General features: G+C 42.0%; 1 protein-coding gene across 6 annotated transcripts; it reads left to right on the top strand.

The window, feature by feature from the left end:
* The first annotated feature begins 2,324 nt into the window (after positions 1-2,324).
* On the top strand, positions 2,325-23,369 carry LOC135527993 (calcium-responsive transactivator-like). Of its 6 annotated transcripts, none has more exons than XM_064956730.1 (11): positions 2,325-2,747; positions 8,044-8,120; positions 15,218-15,302; positions 15,520-15,667; positions 16,315-16,554; positions 17,564-17,725; positions 20,133-20,234; positions 20,822-20,914; positions 21,149-21,268; positions 21,446-21,573; positions 21,798-23,369. In XM_064956730.1, the coding sequence occupies exons 1-11, from the start codon at positions 2,679-2,681 to the stop codon at positions 21,822-21,824; spliced, it is 1,251 nt and encodes a 416-aa protein (XP_064812802.1). In that variant the 5' UTR covers positions 2,325-2,678; the 3' UTR covers positions 21,825-23,369. The 6 variants fall into 6 exon arrangements, with proteins under 6 accessions (XP_064812802.1, XP_064812798.1, XP_064812804.1 ...); XM_064956726.1 differs by having other exon boundaries at positions 21,446-21,638; XM_064956727.1 differs by lacking the exon at positions 2,325-2,747 and adding an exon at positions 3,857-5,894 and having other exon boundaries at positions 21,446-21,638.
* The last annotated feature ends 659 nt before the right edge of the window (positions 23,370-24,028 follow it).

Genomic DNA, 24,028 nt, shown 5'->3' with positions numbered 1-24,028 from the left:
GACAAAGAAGGTTAATCTTGGAAATGTTAAGCTATTTAGCTTGTTTCTCCTTTAGCAAAAGTTAAGAAGAAATTTGATTATTGAAAATAACGTTTTTCTTAATTCCAAGATAGCTAAAACCTTGTCTTAAACTCAGGCAGTGAGAGAATAAGTGCATGAAAGCAATTGAACATGTTTCATTCACTCTCAAAGTTCATCAGTATTGATTATTTTAAACCCAAGAACACGTTTTAGAAAGGTAATCTCAGTAGGAAAGATGCTAACATGATTGTCGGTTGCATAGCAACAAACATTCTAAGATTCTAACAAGATATTTGAGAAGTTTGTAGGAAAATCCTTACATCTTAAGATATTGTGGAAGAATTGCACTTACAAACTATCTTATCAACTTCTTCATTTTTTCCCCTTAAGAATCTTAAGTTTTGGGGTAAGAAGTGTTTTGTGAATCTAGGCCCAGGACCTTTGAGTTAGAAGTCAATGAGAGAAGTGAAAAATTCTTCCCTAGTTATTTTTCTCAAACTAAAAGGTACAACCTAGATTCGAGCAAATCTCTTAGGTAGTTGAACATGTTATTACTCCAACCTCGTGAAAGTGACAAACTGATAGTTTTTGATTCAAATGCATCTTTTTTTAACTAGACAAGTCAGTTCTTATTTACAATGACAGCCAAACTCAATTGTGTGCCGCCCTTATGGGATTCCCAATCGCAGCCGGATGTGATGCAGCCTGGATTGAAACCAAAGACTGCAGTGACACCTCATGCACTGAGATGCAGTGCCTTAGACCGCTGCACCACTCGGGAGAAACATATTGAAGGAGTACCTTTTGATTTTAACAATTTAGGCCCAGATTCACAAAACACTTCTTACGGTTCTTAAGAAAGTTCGTAAGTGTCATTCCTCAATATCTTAAGATTTAATGATTTTCTTCCGAACTTCCCAAATATCTTCTTACAAATCTTCCAAAGATGTTTGTTGCTAGGTGTGTTGTGTTAGTTAGGCAGCCGTTTTAGCTAGCTATCTAGCAATGGCAATCATGTTAGCATATTTCTTACTGAGATTACTGTTCTAAAACATGTTCTTGGGTTTAAAATAATTAATACTGAATTTTTCAGATTAAGTTTGTGAGTGAATTAAACATGGTCAATTGCTTTCATGAGCTTTTTTCTCTCACTACCCTGAGTTTAAAACAAGGGTTTAGCTATCTTGGAATTAAGAACATTTCCAATAACTTTGTTTTATTACATTTCTTATTTTTTTGTTTAAGTATAAACATATGAAATAAAGCAAGAAAATGTCCATTAACCTTTTGGAGGAATTGCACATTTGCTTAACTTTATTCTTAAGTATATAGTTAAGAAAAAAATGGCAGTTAACAAGAAATTGCTTCTTAAGGTTTTATGAATATGGGCCCTGCACCTGCGAAATTCGGCGCGAAAGGACCCGATTTCGTGTTTTTACAAATTAGTTTAGCTATCCAACGTTGCCATGACATCGACGACAAGTGTGACGGGAGAAGCAGTTATTGGAGAAGCAGTTTTAGCAAAGATATAACTAAGCCAAGATAGTTAATCTGTGTCGTTCACAGTGGGCGCAAATGAAGCATTGTGAACGGAACACGCAAGGAGGGCGGAAAAGCCAAGTACTAGCTGGTGAAATCCTATTGGCGCGTTGTAGCATGTATTCACATATTTCCGTTAGGGTTCGACACGTCTGTGAAGTGCGCGTGTGTACAAACTAAATTCATTCCTTCTTAACAACGCGATATTTTACAACTTAGTGCACTGTGTTGGTAACAGATTCTAGTTTTGGGAACAGAAAAAGGTATTGAGATCAGATTTCTTATGGATGAGAAAATTAGCATAATGTCGGCTCAGTTTCATCTAGTTCCACTCTCTCTCACTACCCGCGACTGGACTTCCATTCAATTCAATTCAAGGGGCTTTATTGGCATGGGGAACATGTGTTAACATGGCCAAAGCAAGTGAGGTAGATAATATACACAAGTGAAATAAACAAAAATGAACAGTAAACTCACTACCATATTTGGTGGTGAGAACGTTCTAAACGGATGCTTCCTTCAGCTTTATAGCCATGTGACGTGTCTGGGTTACCTCTTCTCTCTGTGGTCTTCTTACTGTACTGTCTTTGCCTCTACTACTGGGTTGTCTGGCTATATCGTAAACATTTATGAAAACAAAAATGTGCTTTTTGCTCTTAATTTAAGTTTAGGGTTATGTTTAAAATCACATTTTAAGAAGACAAATTGTAGAAATAGGCGGGGTTTAAGACTTTGTGGCTGTGGTAACTAGGGACGACCCTACTACTGTGAGAAAAAATCTACTGCAGCCTATGTCTGGTTTATACCAAAAAATTACTGAGTGAGCGTCTCGATCAAGGCGAATCTTTTCATAGACATTATGGAACTCTCCATCTTTGCAACATCACCAAATGTAGAGTAAACGATCAATTTGCGTCCAGGAGAATATTGTTGTTTATTCGTCATTTCTTTTCATTTTGGTGTAATCCAGGGGTTCACACACCCCAATGATTTTCATAAAATGGGAAACCTAACTATGTTATAGAGGGCAACTATGTTATAGAGGGCTGCGCGCTAGATATAAACTACATATTACAATAACAATAGGCTTTTCATTTTTTCAATTTCCTAATATCACAATGTCGGTTGCATTTTCATCGGCGCGCCCAAGGAGCAAAGGGGAGGAGACACAACAAAATATACAAAAGGTAATGCTATTTCTTTTTGCTCCATTACGTCGTCAAATATGACATATTCTGTCGACTTGAGAGCTTGCATAGTCAGTCAGTGTCAATGGTGGGAAAGTAGTGAACATCAGCACAGAGAAGGCAACTGGTACAGTAGAGCGAGGCAAACAGCGAGGGGATGATATGACACTATTAAAACAGATTGACATTACTCAAAGGCTACTTTTTGTTGTTGTTTCCGTTGCCCCCTAAAACTTCAGTGTGCCTTTCTATGTAAAGCTTACATAACGGCTACTATGTTATGCGTTAAAACATCAATGTTGTCTAATAATAGAGCATAAACATCCTAGAAAAATATGCAAGTTTATCCCGAGTCTGACTGAAATAGTGCTTATTCTGGTGCATGCCCTTCATAGGATTTTTTTGTGAACTGTTGCGAGTGATTTTTTTCTTGGATCAATATTGTTTCTTTTGAAAACCATACTCCAAATTGTTACCAAAAATAGCAAGCCGTGACAGAGACGTGAGAGTAGACTAGTGATAATTATTTGGACAGCCAATGAGTGGTAAGAGGCACGTGCACTCGATGAACGGTAGTCTGACAGTGGCGACAGAGAGTGATCCGTGGAAGGTGTGTGGATTACGGGACAGTTTTGAGCCGACGTGCAACATCCGTGGACCTTTGTTAAGCCTAGAAGGAATGAGGCAGGCATTGCATTAATTTAGGGTGGCTTTCAAATGGGCATCTGGAAGTATTTTAATCAAACACGGTTAGAGCGCTTAATTTGGATATGCGCACCGTAGTTAATAGAGGACAGCACAGGTTCTCCTTTCAAGTTCACTCTGTTTTTTTGTCACTGATGACGGAATGTTATGATTGGCTGTAGATAATAGACTTGAGTTGCAGGGGAAAAAAATAAACAATGGCTCCGTTCCACTGAAGCAGTCTCTTCTGCGACGTTAATGATGCTCCAAGAAAAACATCCGACCCAGTTAATTGTGTTGAGCAAGAAAGGGGTTATTCAGGACAATTTATTATAGTGTAGTAACATTATAGTAAACAACTCTAACGTTTTTTTTTTTTTTGGTAACACTTTACTTGACACCCAGGGTCATGACACGATCATAATATGTCATAATAGCTGACATAACTTGTCATAACCTGTCATAATATGGTCATGACCCATATATTTACACCTGTTGTGGCATACACTATATATACAAAAGTATGTGGACGCCCAGTGGATTCAGGTATTTCAGCCACACCTGTTGCTGACAGGTGTATAAAATCGAGCACACAGCCATGCAATCTCCATAGTCAAACAATGGCAGTAGAATGGCCTTACTGGAGAGCTCAGGGACTTTCAACCTGGCACCGTGATATGATGCCACCTTCCCAACATGTCAGTCTGCCAATTTCTGCCCTGCTAGAGCTGCTCCAGCCAACTGTAAGTGCAGTTATTGTGAAGTGGAAACATCTAGGAGCATCAACGGCTCAGCCGCAAAGTGGTAGGCCACACAAGCTCACGGAATGGGTCTGCCGGGTGCAGAAGTGCATAGAATGTAGAAATTGTCTGTCCTCGGTTGCAACACTCACTACTGAGTTCCAAACTGCCTCTGGAAGCAATATCAGCAAAATAACTGTTAGTCGGGAGCTTCATGAAATGGGTTTTCATGGCCGAGCAGCTGCACACAAGCCTAAGATCACCATGTGCAATGCAAAATGTCTGCCGGAGTGGTGTAAAGCTCGCCACCATTGGACTCTGGAGCATCTGGAGTGATTAATCACTCTTCACCATCTGGCAGTCCGGCGAACAAATCTGGGTTTGGTGGACGCCAGGAGAACACTACCTCCCCCAATGCAACTATTTGGTGGATGAGGGATAATGGTCTGGGGCTGTTTTTCGTGGTTTGTGCTAGGCCCCTTAGTTCCAGTGAAGGGAAATCTTAATTCTACAGCATACAATGACATTCTAGCCGACTCTGTGCTTCCAACTTTGTGGCAACAGTTTGGGGAAGGACCTTTCCTGTTTCAGCATGACAATGCCCCCATGCCCAAAGCGAGGTCCATACATAAATGGTTTGTCGAAATCAATGTGGAAGAACTTGACTGGCCTGCACAGAACCCTGACCTCAACCCCATCAAACACCTTTGGGATGAATTGGAACGCAGACTGCGAGCCAGGCCTAATTGCCCAACATCGGTGTCCGACCTCACTAATGCTCTTGTGGCTGAATGGAAACAAGTCCCCACAGTAATGTTCCAGCATCTAGTAGAAAGCCTTCCCAGAAGAGTGGAGGCTGTTATAGCTGCAAAGGGCAGGCCAACTCCATAGTAATCCCCATGATTTTGGAATGAAATGTTCAACAAGTAGGTGTCCACATACTTTTGGTCATGTAGTGTATATTGCGTTATCTTATGGCTGGTTCTGACACTTACATAAGAGTGTAGGTGTCATTTATTCAAATCATTTTATTCCCTGCCAAGAAGTTTCCCTTGGTTTGAAAGTTTGTTTCTCAAGTCCTTTGATGTTGTAATGAATTCTTTACAGTCATGTTTTGTTTATCATATTTTAATTAACTTGTAGAAAATACACTTTATGACACTGTCAAGAAGAATTATAACCATCCTGTGTCACTTTACTTGGACTAATAATATACTCTTTTTGACCATAATCATATAAGCCAGATAGGCCTATCACATACAAGCCCTTATATCAGTCATCAGTCAAGAAGAGGGTGCCTTGTCCTTCTCCTGACATCTGCTGTCACGACTTCCGCCGAAGTCGGTTCCTCTCATTTGGCTTTCTAGCCATCACCACTCCATTTTTCACGTATACATTTGTTTTGTCTTGTTCCCTGCACACCTGGTTTTCATTCCCCAATCAATTCATATGTATTTATTCCTCTGTTCCCCATCATATCTTTGTGTAGGATTGTTTGTGTTACGTGTATTTTGTATTGTGGATATTGTTACTTGCATGACTTTTTGTCTATGTTCTGTGTTTTCGGCATATTATATATGTTACTTTGTGCTGTCATTTTGACCGGAATAAAAAGTGTGCCTGTTCACTACACTCTGCTCTCCTGCACCTGACATCACCTCCAATACACACTCCTAACATCTGCTCCTGCATTCATTCCAGTCATCAGCAACAGAGCATTGGGGTAGGTGCATGTCTGACAACAATGTGTGTGCAATTGCAAAGATAATTACAAAATGTTAAACAGCATAAACAGACTGTTGAAAAGTAGGCTATGGTGTAATGGAATGTTTTGCCTTGTGTGATAGGTTTTGTGGGTTTTTACACTATTATGTAGGTGTCATAACCATAACCATAACCAGCCATAAAATATGTCTATATATATATATATATGTCTATATATATATATATATATATATATATATGTATACATACAGTCGTGGCCAAAAGTTTTGAGAATGACACATTCATTTCCACAAAGTTTGCTGCTTCAGTGTCTTTAGATATTTTTGTCAGATGTAACTATGGAATACTAAACTATTATTACAAGCATTTCGTAAGTGTCAAAGGCTTTTATTGACAATTACATGAAGTTGATGCAAAGAGTCAATATTTGCAGTGTTGACCCTTCTTTTTCAATACCTCTGCAATCCGTCCTGGTGTAATGGTTTTCTTGTGGGGAAAGAGAGGCGGACCAAAATGCAGAGTGGTTAGTTTTGTGCATCTTTAATAAAGATGAAAGTACGACAATCTACAAAACAAGAAACGTGCAAAAACCAAAACAGTCCTATCTGGTGCCACAAACACAAAGACAGGAACACAAAACAGGCTACCTAAATATGGTTCCCAATCAGAGACAATGACAAACACCTGCCTCTGATTGAGAACCATATCAGGACTAACATAGAAATGGACAAACCAGACACACAACATAGAATGCCCACCCAGATCACACCCTGACCAACACTAAAACAAGGAAAACACACACGAACGATGGTCAGAATGTGACACCTGGCATGCTGTCAATTAACTTGTGGGCCACATCCTGACTGATGGCAGCCCATTCTTGCATAATCAATGCTTGGAGTTTGTCCAAATTTGTGGGTTTCTGTTTGTCCACCCGCCTCTTGAGGATTGACCACAAGTTTTCAATGGGATTAAGGTCTGGGGAGTTTCCTGGCCATGGACCCAAAATATCGATGTTTTGTTCCCCGAGCCACTTAGTTATCACTTTTGCCTTATGGCAAGGTGCTCCATCATGCTGGAAAAGGCATTGTTCATCACGAAACTGTTCCTGGATGGTTGGGAGAAGTTGCTCTCGGAGGATGTGTTGGTACCATTCTTTACTCGTGGCTGTGTTCTTAGGCAAAATTGTGAGTGAGCCCACTCCCTTGGCTGAGAAGCAATCCCACACATGAATGGTCTCATGATGCTTTACTTTACACATCTGTCTTCATGACACAGGACTGATGGTAGCGCTCACCTTGTCTTCTCAGGACAAGCTTTTTTCCCGGATGCCCCAAACAATCGGAAAGGGGATTCATCAGAGAAAATGACTTTACCCCAGTCCTCAGCAGTCCAATCCCTGTACCTTTTGCAGAATATCAGTCTGTCCCTGATGTTTTTCCTGGAGAGAATTGGCTTATTTGCTGCCCTTCTTGACACTAGGCCATCCTACAAGTCTTTGCCTCACTGTGCGTGCAGATGCACTCTTACTGGCAGCAATATCCTTGCATGTGAAGCCCTTTTTGTGCAAAGCAATGATGATTGCACTTGTTTCCTTGAAGGTAACCATGGTTGACAGAGGAAGAACAATGATTCCAAGCACCACCCTCCCTTAGAAGCGTCCAGTCTGTTATTCAAACTCAATCAGCATGACAGAGTGATCTCCAGCCTTGTCCTCGTCAACACTCACACCTGTGTTAACGAGAGAATCACTGACATGATGTCAGCTGGTCCTTTTGTGGCAGGGCTGAAATGCAGTGGAAATGTTTTTTGGGGATTAATTAATTAATTGCAATTCATCTGATCACAATTCATTTGATCACATAACATTCTGGAGTATATGCAAATTGCCATCATACAAACTGAGGCAGCATACTGCGTGAAAATTAATATTTGTGTCATTCTCAAAACTTTGGCCACTACTGTGTGTGTGTGTGTATATATATATATATATATATATAAAATGTGTGTGTCATGAGTGTTATGACCATATTATAACAGGTGTTATGCCAGCTGTTATGACATATTATGGCACGTTATCACCGTGTCATAACGTGTTATGACGCTGTGTGTCAAGTGAGGTGTTACCTTTTTTTTACCTCCCAAAGATGCTGGATGAAAATCACCATCTGATACAATGTATAATGGATTACCAGAACAAAGGAAAAACAGCAGAATGCACACAGTAGGTGACACATCTGTCTTCATAGGCCTACTGTTGTGCACATATGCATGTTATAGGTTACTGTATAGCAGATGTTTGCCTGGAAACTCAATGTTGAATTGCATTGAATTCCACTTTGGGCAGAAATTAGTGTTTGCATCAGGAAAGTTTCCTTTCCTGATGTTGAATTAAATTATATTTTAACATACTTTACCGGTTGTCCGTGCGGTTGGTACTTTTGGCGGTAGGAATGTGAGAAAATATATCCACAGGAAAGTATAATTACATAAACTTTTCAAAGTTCTGATGAATGAATGAATTACTTTTTATTTTCGTGTCAAATCGCCAGTTGGCAACCCATCCCTTATGGGATTAATTGACACAAACAAACAATACAATAATTAACTGTGATAATTCAGTGATAATTGTTCTTCCGGGGATTTCTGCTGTACGCATCACATAAAAAGTGAACAAAATTAAAGATAAAAATCAATACATAATAATAAACAAGGTTATCCACACAGTAATTATATCCCTAGAGCATTACATAATATACATACATACAATTACATATATACATACACATACCTGTCACGCCTGTTCCCACTCCCCCTCCCTGGTGCCTTGTGCCAGGCTCCCCACATTACACACTCCTGCCACCATCATTACGCACACCTGCCTTTCCTCCGTCACGCGCATCAGCGATTATTGGACTCACCTTGACTCAATCACCTATGTCAATACCTCCCCTATATCTGTCTGGTTCCCTGCTTCAACATGAATTGCCGTTTGTCGTTTTGTACCCGTGTGCTGACGCTGTTCTTGTCTTGGTCATTGTCTGTTTCCTGATTAAATGTTGACTCCCGGTACCTGCTTCTCATCTCTGGCGTCGGTCTTTACAGAATGCTGAAGCCCCCAAACGAAGCTTCGGGGAGTGCTGGCTTTCCGGTTGGTGGTGACGTTGGGTCCGGGGGCTGCCACCGATGGACCCGGGGGTGCCTAAGCCAGCTCGTCGGCCTGTCACGCCCTAGCTGGCTAGAGAGGTTTCTTGCCCCGGTTGGCTCGGGAGGCACCCATCCTACGTCAGGCCTCAGTCGGATCGTCAGGGATTTACGTCCAGCCGGCTCGTCAGGCTGCTATGCCTCAGACGGATCACTGGGTTCCCACGCCTCAGCGGGATCGACAGGTTTTCACACCCCAGCCTGATCGTTGGGCTCCTATGCCTCAGCTGGCTCGCCAGGCTCCCATGCCTCTCCCGGTTCGTCGGGTGTTTACGCCCAGCCGGCTTGTCCAGCGCCCGTGCCTCGGGCAGGCCTGCCAGGCTCGCCCAGGTGGGACGCCGGGTGGTGCCCCTAGAGGGGGAGGTACTGTCACGCCTAATCCAGCTCCCCCTTCCTGGTGCTCGAAAGGTGCCAGGCTTCCCAGTTTTACTCACTCCTGCCACCATCATTACGCACACCTGCATTCCCCCCGTCACACGCATCAGCAATTATTGGACTCACCTGGACTCAATCACCTCTGTCATTACCTCCCCTATATCTGTCTGGTTCCCCACTCTGTTCCCTGCTTCAGCATTAATTGTTGTTTGTAGTTTTTGTTCCCATGTGCTGACTGTTCTTGTCAAGAATTTCCCTGTATTTAGCGCCATACACCATTCCTTCACTTCCTGAGCGGTATGACGGCTGCGTGGTCCTATGGTGTTTACACTTGCCTACTGTTGTTTGTACAGATGAATGTGGTACCTTCAGGCATTTGGAAATTGCTCCCAAGGATGAACCAGACTTGTGGAGGTGTACAATTTGTTTTCTGAGGTCTTGGCTGATTTCTTTTGATTTTCCCATGATGTCAAGCAAAGAGGCACTGAGTTTGAAGGTAGACCCTGAAATACATCCACAGGTACACCTCCAATTGACTCAAATGATGTCAATTAGCCTATCAGAAGCGTCTAAAGCCATGACATAATTTTCTGGAATTTTCCAAGCTGTTTAAAGGCACAGTCAACTTAGTGTATGTAAACTCCTGACCCACTGGAATTGTGATACAGTGAAATAATCTGTCTGTAAACAATTATTGGAAAAATGACTTGTGTCATGCACAAAGTAGATGTTCTACCCGACTTGCCAAAACTATAGTTTGTTGACAAGCAATTTGTGGAGTGGTTGAAAAACGAGTTTTAATGACTCCAACTTAAGTGTATGTAAACTTCCGACTTCACCTGTACATACATGCATTGGCAATTTTAGTATGTAAATCTTGGTGGGGGAAAAAAAAGAAAGTTGGATGCATGCGAGCAAAGCCACTCCACAATACAACACTAAACAATATAGGAATTGCACTCTAACTGTGACATTTTGGGCCCACAAACGGTTAGGGCCTACATAAAGCTGTCCCAACAGCAGTCCCAAAGTCTTACCACTGCTCCACCTGGCTATCAGTGGTGCCTTGTCTGGCAGCAAAACAGTTCAGTTCATTCAGCCTCATTTACTGCCATTAACAAGGGGCATATAAGCAGACAATGAAAGCTTTTACAATATTCTATGTTTACATTTCTCTAAAACAGGTTAAAGGCTACATGTGCACCACCAAGTCAGAACAGTAGGCGTAATTAAATTATTTGGGTGAGGCACATGAGCTACTAACATCTTACTACACAACATACACTAAGTATTCATTTCTTAGCTACTGTATTACATATCTCCCTGGCATATTACATCATTTATGCAGTAGCATACAATACATTTTTGGACTCACCTTGTTCTGGTGTTCTCACTTGAACAGGAAGGTGGCGCGGCTGTCCTTCTACCACAAATTGTATCATCAAAGTCTGGCATTCTCTGGATTCATGGTGCTTTCAAAACAACTGGGAACTCTGGAAAAAAATATGGTTGAGTTATGAAAATGTCATTGATCTTTAGGTTGCAGCTCTCAAAAGAGGCCTGATTTACAATTCCGAGTTGGATGACCGTTCAAAACGTATTTTCACAGTCGAAGCTTGTGTATTCCCGGCTTCCCAGTTGTCTTGAACTCATGGAAGTCACATTTTCGCAGTTCTGGGTTAACAGTTGTTTTGAGCACGATACAAATCATACTTCATTGACAGAATGCCCAATGTTGAATGTTTATCATTTTGAATTTGTAATTTCCAACTTGTTCTGTAATGTTTATGTCCAATGGCCAATGACCACCGATACGTTTTATCTATGATTTCTCTTCATTTTTTCTCTTCAAGGATTAAACATGATTTGTCAGTAGATTTTCGACTTGATTCATGATGATGACCGCTAGCTAAGATTTTGAAAGTATGATGTCAAAGCTACTGTAGATATAACGTGATTTGACATAATTTTATCTGTGGCCAATGACCTTGAGCCTTCTTGGATAGGCAATTCTAATGTAACTTTATGGCAGCACCCAAGGTGCTAGAATTTTTTAAGTCTACCCTTAGACTTGGCAGTGACGTAGTGTCCCCATAAGTGACAGAACACTGAGCCAATCATGGCGTAATGCTCCGTATTTTCTGCTGGCTTGCCCCACCACAGAAAGCACTATGTGACACGTATTCATTCCAAAATAACATGCAAAGCAGGCAAGCCGCCCCAAAAATAATTATGAATGAATGACGGGTTACTACATACATACATACATACATACATTTTTTTGTGAAGAATCAACAACAAGTGGGACACAATCATGAAGTGGAACGACATTTATTGGATATTTCAAACTTTTTTAACAAATCAAAAACTGAAAAATTTGCCGTGCAAAATTATTCAGCCCCCTTAAGTTAATACTTTGTAGCGCCACCTTTTGCTGCGATTACAGCTGTAAGTCGCTTGGGGTATGTCTCTATCAGTTTTGCACATCGAGAGACTGAAATTTTTTCCCATTCCTCCTTGCAAAACAGCTCGAGCTCAGTGAGGTTGGATGGAGAGCATTTGTGAACAGCAATTTTCAGTTCTTTCCACAGATTCTCGATTGGATTCAGGTCTGGACTTTGACTTGGCCATTCTAACACCTGGATATGTTTATTTTTGAACCATTCCATTGTAGATTTTGCTTTATGTTTTGGATCATTGTCTTGTTGGAAGACAAATCTCCGTCCCAGTCTCAGGTCTTTTGCAGACTCCATCAGGTTTTCTTCCAGAATGGTCCTGTATTTGGCTCCATCCATCTTCCCATCAATTTTAACCATCTTCCCTGTCCCTGCTGAAGAAAAGCAGGCCCAAACCATGATGCTGCCACCACCATGTTTGACAGTGGGGATGGTATGGTGATGGTGTGTTCATGGTGATGAGCTGTGTTGCTTTTACGCCAAACATAACGTTTTGCATTGTTGCCAAAAGGTTCAATGTTGGTTTCATCTGACCAGAGCACCTTCTTCCACATGTTTGGTGTGTCTCCCAGGTGGCTTGTGGGAAACTTTAAACGACACTTTTTATGGATATCTTTAAGAAATGGCTTTCTTCTTGCCACTCTTCCATAAAGGCCAGATTTGTGCAATATACGACTGATTGTTGTCCTATGGACAGAGTCTCCCACCTCAGCTGTAGATCTCTGCAGTTCATGCAGAGTGATCATGGGCCTCTTGGCTGCATCTCTGGTCAGTCTTCTCCTTGTATGAGCTGAAAGTTTAGAGGGACGTCCAGGTCTTGGTAGATTTGCAGTGGTCTGATACTCCTTCCATTTCAATATTATCGCTTGCACAGTGCTCCTTGGGATGTTTAAAGCTTGGGAAATCTTTTTGTATCCAAATCCGTCTTTAAACTTCTTCACAACAGTGTCTCGGACCTGCCTGGTGTGTTCCTTGTTCTTCATGATGCTCTCTGCGCTTTTAACGGACCTCTGAGACTATCACAGTGCAGGTGCATTTATACGGAGACTTGATTACACACAGGTGGATTGTATTTATCATCATTAGTCATTTAGGTCAACATTGGATCATTCAGAGATCCTCACTGAACTTCTGGAGAGCGTTTGCTGCACTGAAAGTAAAGGGGCTGAATAATTTTGCACGCTCAATTTTTCTGTTTTCGATTTGTTAAAAAAGTTTGAAATATCCAATAAATGTCGTTCCACTTCATGATTGTGTCCCACTTGTTGATTCTTCACAAAAAATACAGTTTTATATCTTTATGTTTGAAGCCTGAAATGTGGCAAAAGGTCGCAAAGTTCAAGGGGGCCGAATACTTTCGCAAGGCACTGTATATATATATATATAGTACCAGTTAAAGGTTTGGACATACCTACTCATTCAAGGGTTTTTCTTTATTTTGATTATTTTCTAAATTGCAGAATAATAGTGAAAACATAAAAACTATTGAATAACACATGGAATCAGGTGGTAACCAAAAGTGTTAAATATTTTGATGACAGCTTTGCCCACTTTTGACAATCTCTCAACCAGCTTTATGAGGAATGCTTTTCCAACAGTCTGGAAGGAGTTTCTACATATGCTGAGCACTTGTTGGCTGCTTTTCCTTCACTCTGTAGTCCAGCTCATCCCAAACCATGTCAATTGGATTGAGGTCGGGTGATTGTGGAGGTCAGGTTATCTGATGCAGCACCATCAATCTTCTTATTTGTCAAATAGCCCTTACACAGCCTGAATGTGTGTTTTTGGTCACTAAGCGCAAACCAGAGAGGATGGCATATTGCTGCAGAATGCTGTGGTAGCTATGCTGTTTAAGTGTGCCTTGAATTCTAAATAAATCACAGACAGTGTCACCAGCAAAGCACCCCCACAACATCACACCTCCTCCTCCATGCTTCACGGTGGGAACCACACATGCGGACATCATCCGTTCAACTACTCAGCGTCTCACAAAGACACGGCGGTTGGAACCAAAAATCTCTAATTTGGACTCATCAGACCAAAGGACCGATTTCCACCGGTCTAATGTCCATTGCTCGTGTTTCTTGGCCCAAGCAGGTCTCTTCTTCGACCATGAAGGTCTGATTTACGCAGTCTCCTCTGAACAGTTGATGTTGAGATGTCTCTGTTACGTTTATTCTGTGAAGTATTTATTTGGGCTGCAATCTAATGAACTTATCCTCTGCAGCAGAGGTAACTCTTGTTCTTCCTTTCCTGTGGCGGTCCTAAGTTTCATAATAGCACTTGGTTTTTGCAACTGCACTTGAAAGTTCTTGACATTTCCCGAATAGACTTACCTTCATGTCTTAAAGTAATGGACTGTCGTTTAGTCTTTGCTTATTTGAGCTGTTCTTGCCATAATATGGACTTGGTCTTTTGCCAAAAAGGGCTATATTCTGTATACCACCCCTACCTTGTCACAACACAACTGATTGTCTCAAATGCATTAACTTTTAACAAGACACACCAGTTAATTGAAATGCATTACAGGTGACTACCACATAAAGCTGGTTGAGAGAATGCCAATAGTGTGCTCAGTTGTCATCAAGGTAAATATATTTTGATTTATTTAAAACTTTTTTGGTTAGTACATGATTCCAAATGTGTTATTTAATAGTTTTGATGTCTTCACTATTATTCTACAATGTAGAAAATAGTAAAAAAAATAAAGAAAAACCCTTGAATGAGTAGGTTTGTCCAAACTTTTTACTGGTACTGTACATATGTATACATATACTTACTGTACACGGTATACATACACATACATACATAACATCTACAGAAAAATTAAACAAGACATTTGATCTGTCTATCATTTGAATAATGCGCAGAACCTTGTAAACACATGCAAGAGTTCAAGAAAGTATGCATGTTTCTGTGGATGTATGTTTATCATGTACACATGCTTCAGGTGAAATCTGAACGCCCTACCAGCGCTTTGAAAGTTGATGTAGTTATACTTTCCTGTGGATATATTGTCTCACATTCCTACAACCAAAAGGACCAACCGCGAGGACAAACGGTAAAGTACTTTAAAATGGTATTTTATTCAACATTCTGGTTTGTAGAGATCGTGAGAGGAAACTTTCCTGATTGAAACGCTCATTTCTACCCGACATAGAACCTAATTCAACGTCAGGTTTCCAGTCAAAGCAGATGTATACTTGGATGAAGATGTTTTAAGCATGAAGATAGTATATTACAGGTTAATGATAGTCATTATGTTAGTCTTTCTGTGCTTTGATAGGTATCAGCAGATTCTTCACAGAAACCTGGTCTATCTGGCCACGATAGCAGATTCTAATCAGAACATGCAGTCACTGTTACCTGCGGTAAGTCTGCATGGAGTTACGCAATTTAGTCATTTTTCTCTCTCTCTCTCTCTCTCTCTCTCTCTCTCTCTCTCTCTCGTTATCTCTCAATTCCTCTCACCACACACCTCTCTTTTAATGTCTTTCTTCCTCCCTCACCCTTAGAGCTGTTATTTTTCTGTAACACAATTCTCGAGAGATGTAAATTCACATCTCTCCTCTCTTTATTTTTTGCCAGCCTCCTACCCCTAACATGGGGAGTATGGGTCCTGGAGGGATGGGGCAGAACGGGGGCAGTGGGCCCATACACTCCCAGAGCAACCTCAACAACGCCATGACACCTGGCCTGGCCCCCCCCTCCATGATGCAGAGTCAGATGAGCAATGGTGAGACCCCCATCTCCACACACGAACACACTCGCACACCTTTGTCTGTACGTGTGTACAATCTCACTGCTGGTTTCTTTGCTCAACTGACTGTCTGCTGCATGGTCTGTCTGTCTGCCCCTCTAATTCACCTCCCTATAGCTTGGCAGCATCTCGGATCTCAAGTCTTCTCATCTCTGCAGACATCATTTTATGGGTGCATATTGATAGTTTAAAGTGGCTTCTTATTCTAATATCTTCATAATCTTCTTCAGCTGCACTGATCCCTTAAGACAGGATAAATGGATGCAATTTGGCAGATGCTACCTGTGCATTTACTTTCACCTGGCCAGTTCTCTCATGGTATTGCACATTAAGGAATGGAAAAATGGAGAGGAAGCCACTTTAGACCATTGAGATGCACCTTTATGTATCCATTCAGGTCTTCTTCCTCTTGTCAATCTGTCCCTCCTTGTTTCCACTTATTCTTCTCTCGTTAAGTGTCTCTGCATAATCCCAGCACCCCAAACCTCTTAATTTAGTCCTACACGAGCCTCCTGTGGTGTAGCGATGAACTGAATGTGTTGTGTTTCTGTGGTGCCTGTGGCCATGGTGGCATTACGTGTGCCTGAGGGTCCGGCTGCTTTGACTGCTCAGTGTGTTGTCAGGCCCCAGCCATGCTCCCATGCAGCAGCAGCAGCAGCATGCGGATCAGACACAGTCGGCTGGGCCCTCCTCCACGTCCCTCAGCCTGCCGGCCAGCACCCACAGCTCAGCCTTGGGCTACAGCCACCCCGTGCCCCCCTCTTCCCAGGGCAGCATGATCCAGGGCCCTGGCCCAAGCCCAGGCTACGGTTCTTCCTCTTCTTCCTCCTCCCACAGCAACCTCAACATGCAGTCCAACCCAGGTGAGCCAGCCAGGTGCAGAGCAACCAGAGACCAAGGACCAGTGGCATGGCAATACGCCATCAAAGCCAATGATATTCAATAATTGAAAACACAATTCCTTTGGAAATACATGATTTCTAATTTGGCTGTTCTATTTTGCTTGCCTCTAGTGAGTCTTGTTGCTAAGTACGTTACTAGTGAATGACGAGTCCACTCCTAGCTCAGGGAGTGTGATTGGCCAGCCCCCACTACAGTAAATGTCAGAGCTCTGGAGGGGAAGGGGGGATGATCAAGGAGAAAGGGAAGCTGAGAGGATGAACAGATGTGAATCTGAGAGTGGAGTGTATTCTGGAGTTTGAGTGAGGTTGTAGTTTTGGCCTAGCTCTCAGCAGGGCAAAGAGAGGGAGGGAACGATAGGGAGTTGTGCTCTCTCTGAGGATTCTAGAAAATGACGATTGTATTTATATTTAGACAGGCCACCAGTGAATGATTGACTGATCCAGGGAACCCTGAAGGTATTCCACCTCCACAACTCTTCCACATCGTTCTCTATAACCTCCCTTCTCTTCCCTAGCTTTTAGAAAACCTTCTCTTGTCTTTATACGCTTGAACTTCACAATCCATAACCTCTGAATATCGCATTGTCCGGTATGAACGACAAGAAGATCCAAACATATTCAGTTCATCAGACTGTTAGGCATCCCCTTCCTCCCTCTGGAGTCTAGTATCGTCCCCAATCCCAGTCACCACCCTGCTTCAGGCTCTCCTCTCCTGACCTCTAACCCCTGACATGCATCCCTGCAGCCCGCCCTCGTCTCCCTGGTTGTCAATGTGTATTTATCTCTGTTTTATGCACTGACCCCTCTCTGGCTTCTTTTGCATTTACTGCAGAGATTTACTCCCCCAATTTCTGTTCTGGTTATGAATGATGACGACAATAATGAAGACGATGATGATGTTGACATTGGGTGTGTGTGTTGATGTATAGGATCTCACCCTATAACGGCCCTTCCCCCCACCATCCTCTAGTCTCCATGATGCAGCAGCCTCATTACCCGTCGTCCCAGACTGGGGCCGGGCAGCAGCACTACCAGGGCCAACAGACTGCTATGGGCATGTTGGGGCAGAGCGGACCAGGCAACAGTATGGTGAGCCAGAGGCCCATGGGGACTTACCGACCCACACAGCAAGGTAGGTGACCATGTCTTTCTCTGTGTTCCTACAGGCTGCTGCGTTTTGGTTAAGGGCTGCAGGGGCATGCTAAGTCTGCAGGGATGCATGTGGCTCACTATGGTCTATCGGTGGAGAAGATGGCTGTATGGTTTTGGGTTTAGGTGATTACTTGTGAAAGATGTAGCCAAAGTGAATGCAAAGGACATGGATGTGGGGTGAAACTTTGAGATGTTAATAGTTCGCAGGCGTTTAGGAAGTGTGCGCCTAAAAAACAGACTATGATATGTAGGGTGGATGTAATCTGTCAATGATGCACGTACGTTACCATGGTATCGCAGGTGTGTAGCCTAGAGGATCTGACCTATGGTAATGGTCTGCCAATGATTTTAGGAAGAAGCAGACTGAAGATTTATGGCTGTTGTCACCTGGAGTCCCAGTGTCTGTAAATCACTTTACCCACGCTGTGTCAGCATGTGCCTAAAAATAGTCCCCCAACATCCCCTTGTTTGATGTGGGCTAGACACGTTCCTCACAGAGACTCGTCAGTAGCTTGTCTGTACTGGATTTCTGAGACACTGTCTCCAGGGCAACAGAGGTCACTAGCCCTGAGTTGTATGTTGTGACTTACACTGGTCTTATCCCAGCTTGTCCAGGTACAGTCACTGGGTCCTGTCTACATGTACTGTATTGTTCTGACTCCAAGTTGGGTTAAGTGACCAGCTCACAAGCCATCCTCTGATTGGTCGAATGGTTGTTGCCATCCTCTGATTGGTCAAATGGTTGTTGCTAAGGCTCTTCTCTCGACTGTGTCTGGTGATATTGGGTATTGTATTGTCGAATATCACGCTTGGAGATTGTCTTTCTAACACTGTCAGACTTTTTTTGTGGCAAATTGTTGCCGGTGTATAGTTCATCTCTGACAATGGATATTTATAAATGGAGATTTAATAAGTCTTTATTTTGCCATGGAAGATGCTTTCTTCTCTAGCTGTTGACTGCTGTGATAATGGGCCTTTTGCGTTACGTCATAGGATCAATATGTTGTAGAATATTTATATTTTGCGAGACTGTGAGTTTCTATCTTGCAGATATAACGATATTTCCAGCAATACATTTGGCAACAAAAATAAAAAACTTTTGAGTTGGTAGTTTGTGATGTAAAAGGAAGGAATGGCATCTGTAGTTTTTGCAGACTACCAACAACACCACCAACACCACCAAGACCAACACCACCAATAACACCACCAAGACCAACACCTCCAATAACACCACCAAGACCACCACCAACACCACTGCTTTCTCATGTGATTGACCCGCTCAGATTTCTGAAAACTTCCATCTCTGTCATTGATCTTTTCAGAAAGTCATATTTAATTTAATTCTCATAGGAATCTATAATTTTTCAGGTTATGGTTTGGATAGGGCTGAACATTCTGAAATGAGAATGATTGGACTCAAATGTCAGCCAAAATCCTTCAGTTCTTTGATGCATTTTCTTCCCAACACAAACATTATCAATTCACATTTCAGATAGAGTAGGGAATAGCCATCCTTCGGAACAAAATAAGTGAAAACCAGAATACATGGGTTTCAACAAAGAGACTTCAGTCTACTTACCGCCTCCTACACTATCATGTATACAATCGAATTCTACTTGAACTTCAGTCATTCAACCACAAAAAAGCTTCTCATGACATCATTAGCACCCATATGACGCCACTTCTCCTCTCCCTCACTCTCATACGCACAGGCACACACTCATGCACATACTAATGCACGCAGGCACGCATTGTGCATCTCTCACTCTCGTGCCTCTCGTTCTCTCCCACACTCACACACATTTTGCTATTCTATCCTCATGGGGAGCTATTTTCCCTAACCTTAACCCCAGCCCTAAACCTAACTAGAGTAACCACTTACTCTAATTGTAACTCTAACCGCTATTCTTAAAATAGCCTTTGTCTTCATGGGGATGTGGGAAATGTCCCCACAAGGAAGAATTGTCCTTGTTTTAACTTCCTTGTAGGGACTTTGGGGGATTTAAGGTCACACACACACACACACGTTTGTTTTACTATCCTTGTGGGGACCAAACAATTGAATAACAAATCCTATTTTACCTAACCCTTAAGCCCTAACCCTAACTCCTAAACCTAACTCCTAACCTTAATTCTAACCCCCAAGCCTAAAATAGTAATTTTCCTTCATGGAACCGGTGAAATGTCCACACTTGTCTGAATTTTCCTTGTTTAATATTCTTGTGAGGACTTCTGGTCCCCAGAAGGATAGTAAAACCAAACACGCAGACACTCCCCTCCAACTCTCCAACTCCCAAAGTGTCCTGGCCCAGCCTCCTTTAGTCACCAACAGAGCCCCATTGGTCGGACCAGCTGATTAACCAATCCTGGTGTCGCCTGTCTTGCAGGATGTGCACTGCAGTACATGGGACAAGACGAGTTCTACGGAGAGCAGTATGGACACACTCAGAGCTCCAGTGAGCCCATAAACCAGCAGTATTACCCTGATGGTAATCATTCAGAGTCTTGACCCTCACACACACAACCACTCCAAACACATACACACCTTTCAGACATCTCAATCACACACACACACATATACATGCCTTCCCGTCTGTGTTATCCCACTGCCCTGTCTTCAGCGCTGAACTCAATAAATCAATCCTCTGGCTTCTTGTATTTTCTTTATCTTCTTGTGGGAGTTTAATGGGAGTCTTTTGTACGGTCATAATATGGATGGATTATGATTGTTATGGCAAAGTGCAGAGGTTGGTCCCAGAACTGTTACCTCCTGGTGTGTCTCTGTTAATAGTGTTCCCCTTTGGTGTACCTAAACTTGCAGTTGGTCCCAGATATTTCCCAAAGCCCCAACTGATTGTAGGGTGTTTTTGTGTGCTTTGTTTAAATGTGAGTTCGTATTTGAGTGTCCGAGGCACGGCAAATGTCTGTTTGTACTCTTGTCATCTTATGGGTGCACACCTGTGTATGTATAAGCTTTATGAACTGTGAGAGGACCAAGCTCTCTAGCATATGTGTGAGGACCCACATTGTTTATAATAGAGTGGTTTTGGCACGTGCTCATTCCTGCCCACTCCAGGTCATGCCAAGTACTCCTACCAACAGTCGTCCTACGGCGAACAGGGCTATGAGAGGCCCTTTGACGAGTCCTCACAGCACTACTACGAAGGAGGTATGTTCCCAAACCACATCAGACTCATGCCTAAAAGGCATAAAGGTTGTGATAGTATTGTAGCTGCTAGCTATCTGCCACACTAAGCCCAATCTCAGACACCCAGAAGTAAAATATAGCAGATGCTTGATTACTATTTATGTTATGTGCATCTGTCCACGAGGAACTACAGTCCGCTTAATACAAGTCTGAAGTCAATCTTGAAGAAGTTACATCCCTACTTCTGACCCCCAGGCAACTCCCAGTACAGTCAGCAGCAAGCCCAGTACCAGCATGGCTCAGGTCAGCAGCAGCCCTTCAGCCAACAACAGTACCCCTCACAGCAGGGCTACAGCACACAGCAACAGGGCTATGGTAAGGAACACACACACAGGTGCGCACTTGCCTATGTTTTGCTATGGACATGTTGATGCAGATGGTTGGGAATTTAACATTAAATCAGTAAATTGGTATTTTGAGAAGATGATTGTTTTACTGTTACATCTGTCAGAGTGATTGAATACTTGGTTGACTGACTGATTTGGTCTCCAGGTCCAGGTCAGGGTGCGTCGTCCCAGTACTCCCAGTACCAGCAGGGTCAGGGCCAGCAGTATAGCTCCTACCGCTCCTCCCAGGCTGCCCCTGGGGCACAGACACAGAGGCCCTACGCTTACGAACAGGTACAGCTACAGCTACCCCTGACCCCACGTTTTGAGGAGGACGGTGCTGTCCAACCAAACATTGGGTAAATTGGGCAACTCACACCGCAAATTACCACAATGGCGATGCCCATGGGTTGCTTTTAATCATGAGAAAGTATTAATGATCGAAAGTATTCCCCATCTCATGCTGACCTGAAATGACTAAAGATTTGTGTTTTCTTTTCTACCTCCCACTCCCTTAGGGTCAATATGGAAACTACCAGCAATAAGGCACCACCTCCTGGGCAAACTGGTGGACAGATTAGGCAAGGGAACAGTTCTGTGAATGCCCCTTAATAGTCATGTGTAAACCAGTCTGAGTAAATTAGTTAGATTAAGCTCTGAATCCTTTTAGTTTGCTGAGAGACAGATTAGAAGGCTAGAATATCAGCTCCATTGTCCGCTTGTTCACTATTTTCTAGCTGAGTAGAGGTTAACTGGTTCAGGAGATCCTGTATGAAGCACCTCTCATCTCTGCTTTCTCTCCTCACCTTCTATAAGAGGCTTTGAATTAGGGGGGTATCTGGTAACAAATCAGGGCATCCTCAATAGTATTATTATATTAACATGGGCACTATGTGTTTTAAACTCATGTGAAATTTTAAACCTGCCTCTAAATGTCTTCCTTCCTTGGTCTGTGACCTCTATCAGCCTCTACCTGGCTCCTCATATCCTCCCTTTCTGTCTTTGTCTTTGTCTTTCACAGGGTGCACAATACAAGTGCTATCCTCTCTTTAAGAATGTAATTGGAAATGTGCCAATTAGGTTGTTCACATTTACATAAGATTGATCTAATATCATATCATACATTCATCATCTATTATTCAGTGTAGAGAATAACTTAGAGTTGACTCTTGATAAGTGTACTTTGATTAAGGTGAAAATGGGGCTTGTCGGTGGTGTTCAACCTGTCTTCAGGTTGTGTTTTTTTTAAATCTGTGAAGTTGTGTAGGTCAGTGTGTGGTGTGACCGACTGTTTTGTGTTAACACTCTCTTTGTGTAAGAAGAACCAATGTTTTAGTAAGGTAATAGACACAATAGCTGGTGAATTGACAAGTGTGCATCAACTACACTACATTGCCAAAAGTATGTGGACACCTGCTCATCGAAAATCCATGTCCAATGATAAACCCCTTTTGTTCATTCTTAAATTTGGTCTGGTTGCCTTTCTATTTTTTAACTAAGTGTTTTTTAAATTAAGCTAAATCATTTAACTTTTATATGGTATATTGGAACTTTTTCCATCCTATATTTTCTTTATCAATATACAATTAATTTTATTTAATTATCAGATGTTTCAGTATTTATTATTCTGTTTCATTCTAATAATAATTAGATTAGATTAGATTAGATTTTCTGTGTGCTACCACATATTTTTGAGTCTATAGCCTATTAGAGTACAAACATGAAAGTCTTATTAGCCTTGTGTCTTGTTGAATACATAACCCAAAGTATTATTGTTGCCAATTGGGTTTGGATTTTGCTTCAACTGTCTTAGCCCATATGAATAGATTTTTCATTTAAAAGAATGACGTTCTTACGAAATTGATGTAGTCATAGCCTATGTCTGTGAGTGCATATGACATACTGACATATTTGGTTTCCAGCAACTAAAAAGTTTGCCATTTGTCTTGCTCAATTGACTATATTTGATGTGATCATAGATCAAGTTTGGGGGTAAGGCCTTCATGTTATAGAAGACAATTGTCAAATCAGTTTGTCACACAAACACATTGCCTTATTATTTATTGACAAAGTACAATAAAGAGATTTTGTAAAAAGATTTTGTGCTGGTTTTTATTTACCTCAAAAGATTTTATCATTTTTGAAAATCATGGTATGCTTTGTTGTATAGGCCACCATTAATATATCCCCTGTAATAATCATAGTAATGTCAGACTAGAACTTTCCTAGATGGTGCTGAAATGATATGAATCTCATAAGGGGACAGCACAACTCATTACACCTGGAAGTTGCCATAACTTACCAAGACAGTGGGAATATCTGGCTGTCAAACAGCTCACCTGTATGTTAAATTAACTATACAGTGACAATCATAGGCTTCTTTAAATTGCATAATAATGTATTATTATCCCTAGCCGTGTCCTCAGAGCATGTGCAGACCAGCTGGCTGGAGTGTTTCCAGACATATTCAATCTCTCCCTATCCCAGTCTGCTGTCCCCACTTGCTTCACGATGTCCACCATTGTCCCTTTACCCAAGAAAGCAAAGGTAACTGAACTAAATGACTATCACCCCGTAGCACTCACTTCTGTCATCATTGAGAGGCTAGGTAAGGATCATATCACCTCCACATTACCTGATACTCTAGACCCACTTCAATTTGTATACCGCCCCAATAGATCCACAGACAATACAATTGCAGTCACACTGCCCTATCTCATCTGGACAAGAGTAGTCCCTGTGAATAGTC

This window comes from Oncorhynchus masou, chromosome 33 (assembly GCF_036934945.1).
Source record: "Oncorhynchus masou masou isolate Uvic2021 chromosome 33, UVic_Omas_1.1, whole genome shotgun sequence".
NCBI classification, from domain to species: Eukaryota; Metazoa; Chordata; class Actinopteri; order Salmoniformes; family Salmonidae; genus Oncorhynchus; species Oncorhynchus masou.
The sequence above is the reverse complement of the archived record's forward strand: the minus strand, read 5'-3'. Positions and strand labels throughout refer to the sequence as shown.

What these genes read in the sequence shown, in the direction of transcription:
- LOC135527993 (XM_064956726.1), top strand. Translation starts at nt 2,679, where the DNA reads ATGTCGGTTGCATTTTCATCGGCGCGCCCAAGGAGCAAAGGGGAGGAG. An exon ending in AAAACAGCAGAATGCACACA is followed by an intron (nt 8,121 to 15,217) that starts GTAGGTGACACA and finishes GTGCTTTGATAG; the next exon opens with GTATCAGCAGATTCTTCACA. An exon ending in CCAGCAGTATTACCCTGATG is followed by an intron (nt 20,235 to 20,821) that starts GTAATCATTCAG and finishes TGCCCACTCCAG; the next exon opens with GTCATGCCAAGTACTCCTAC.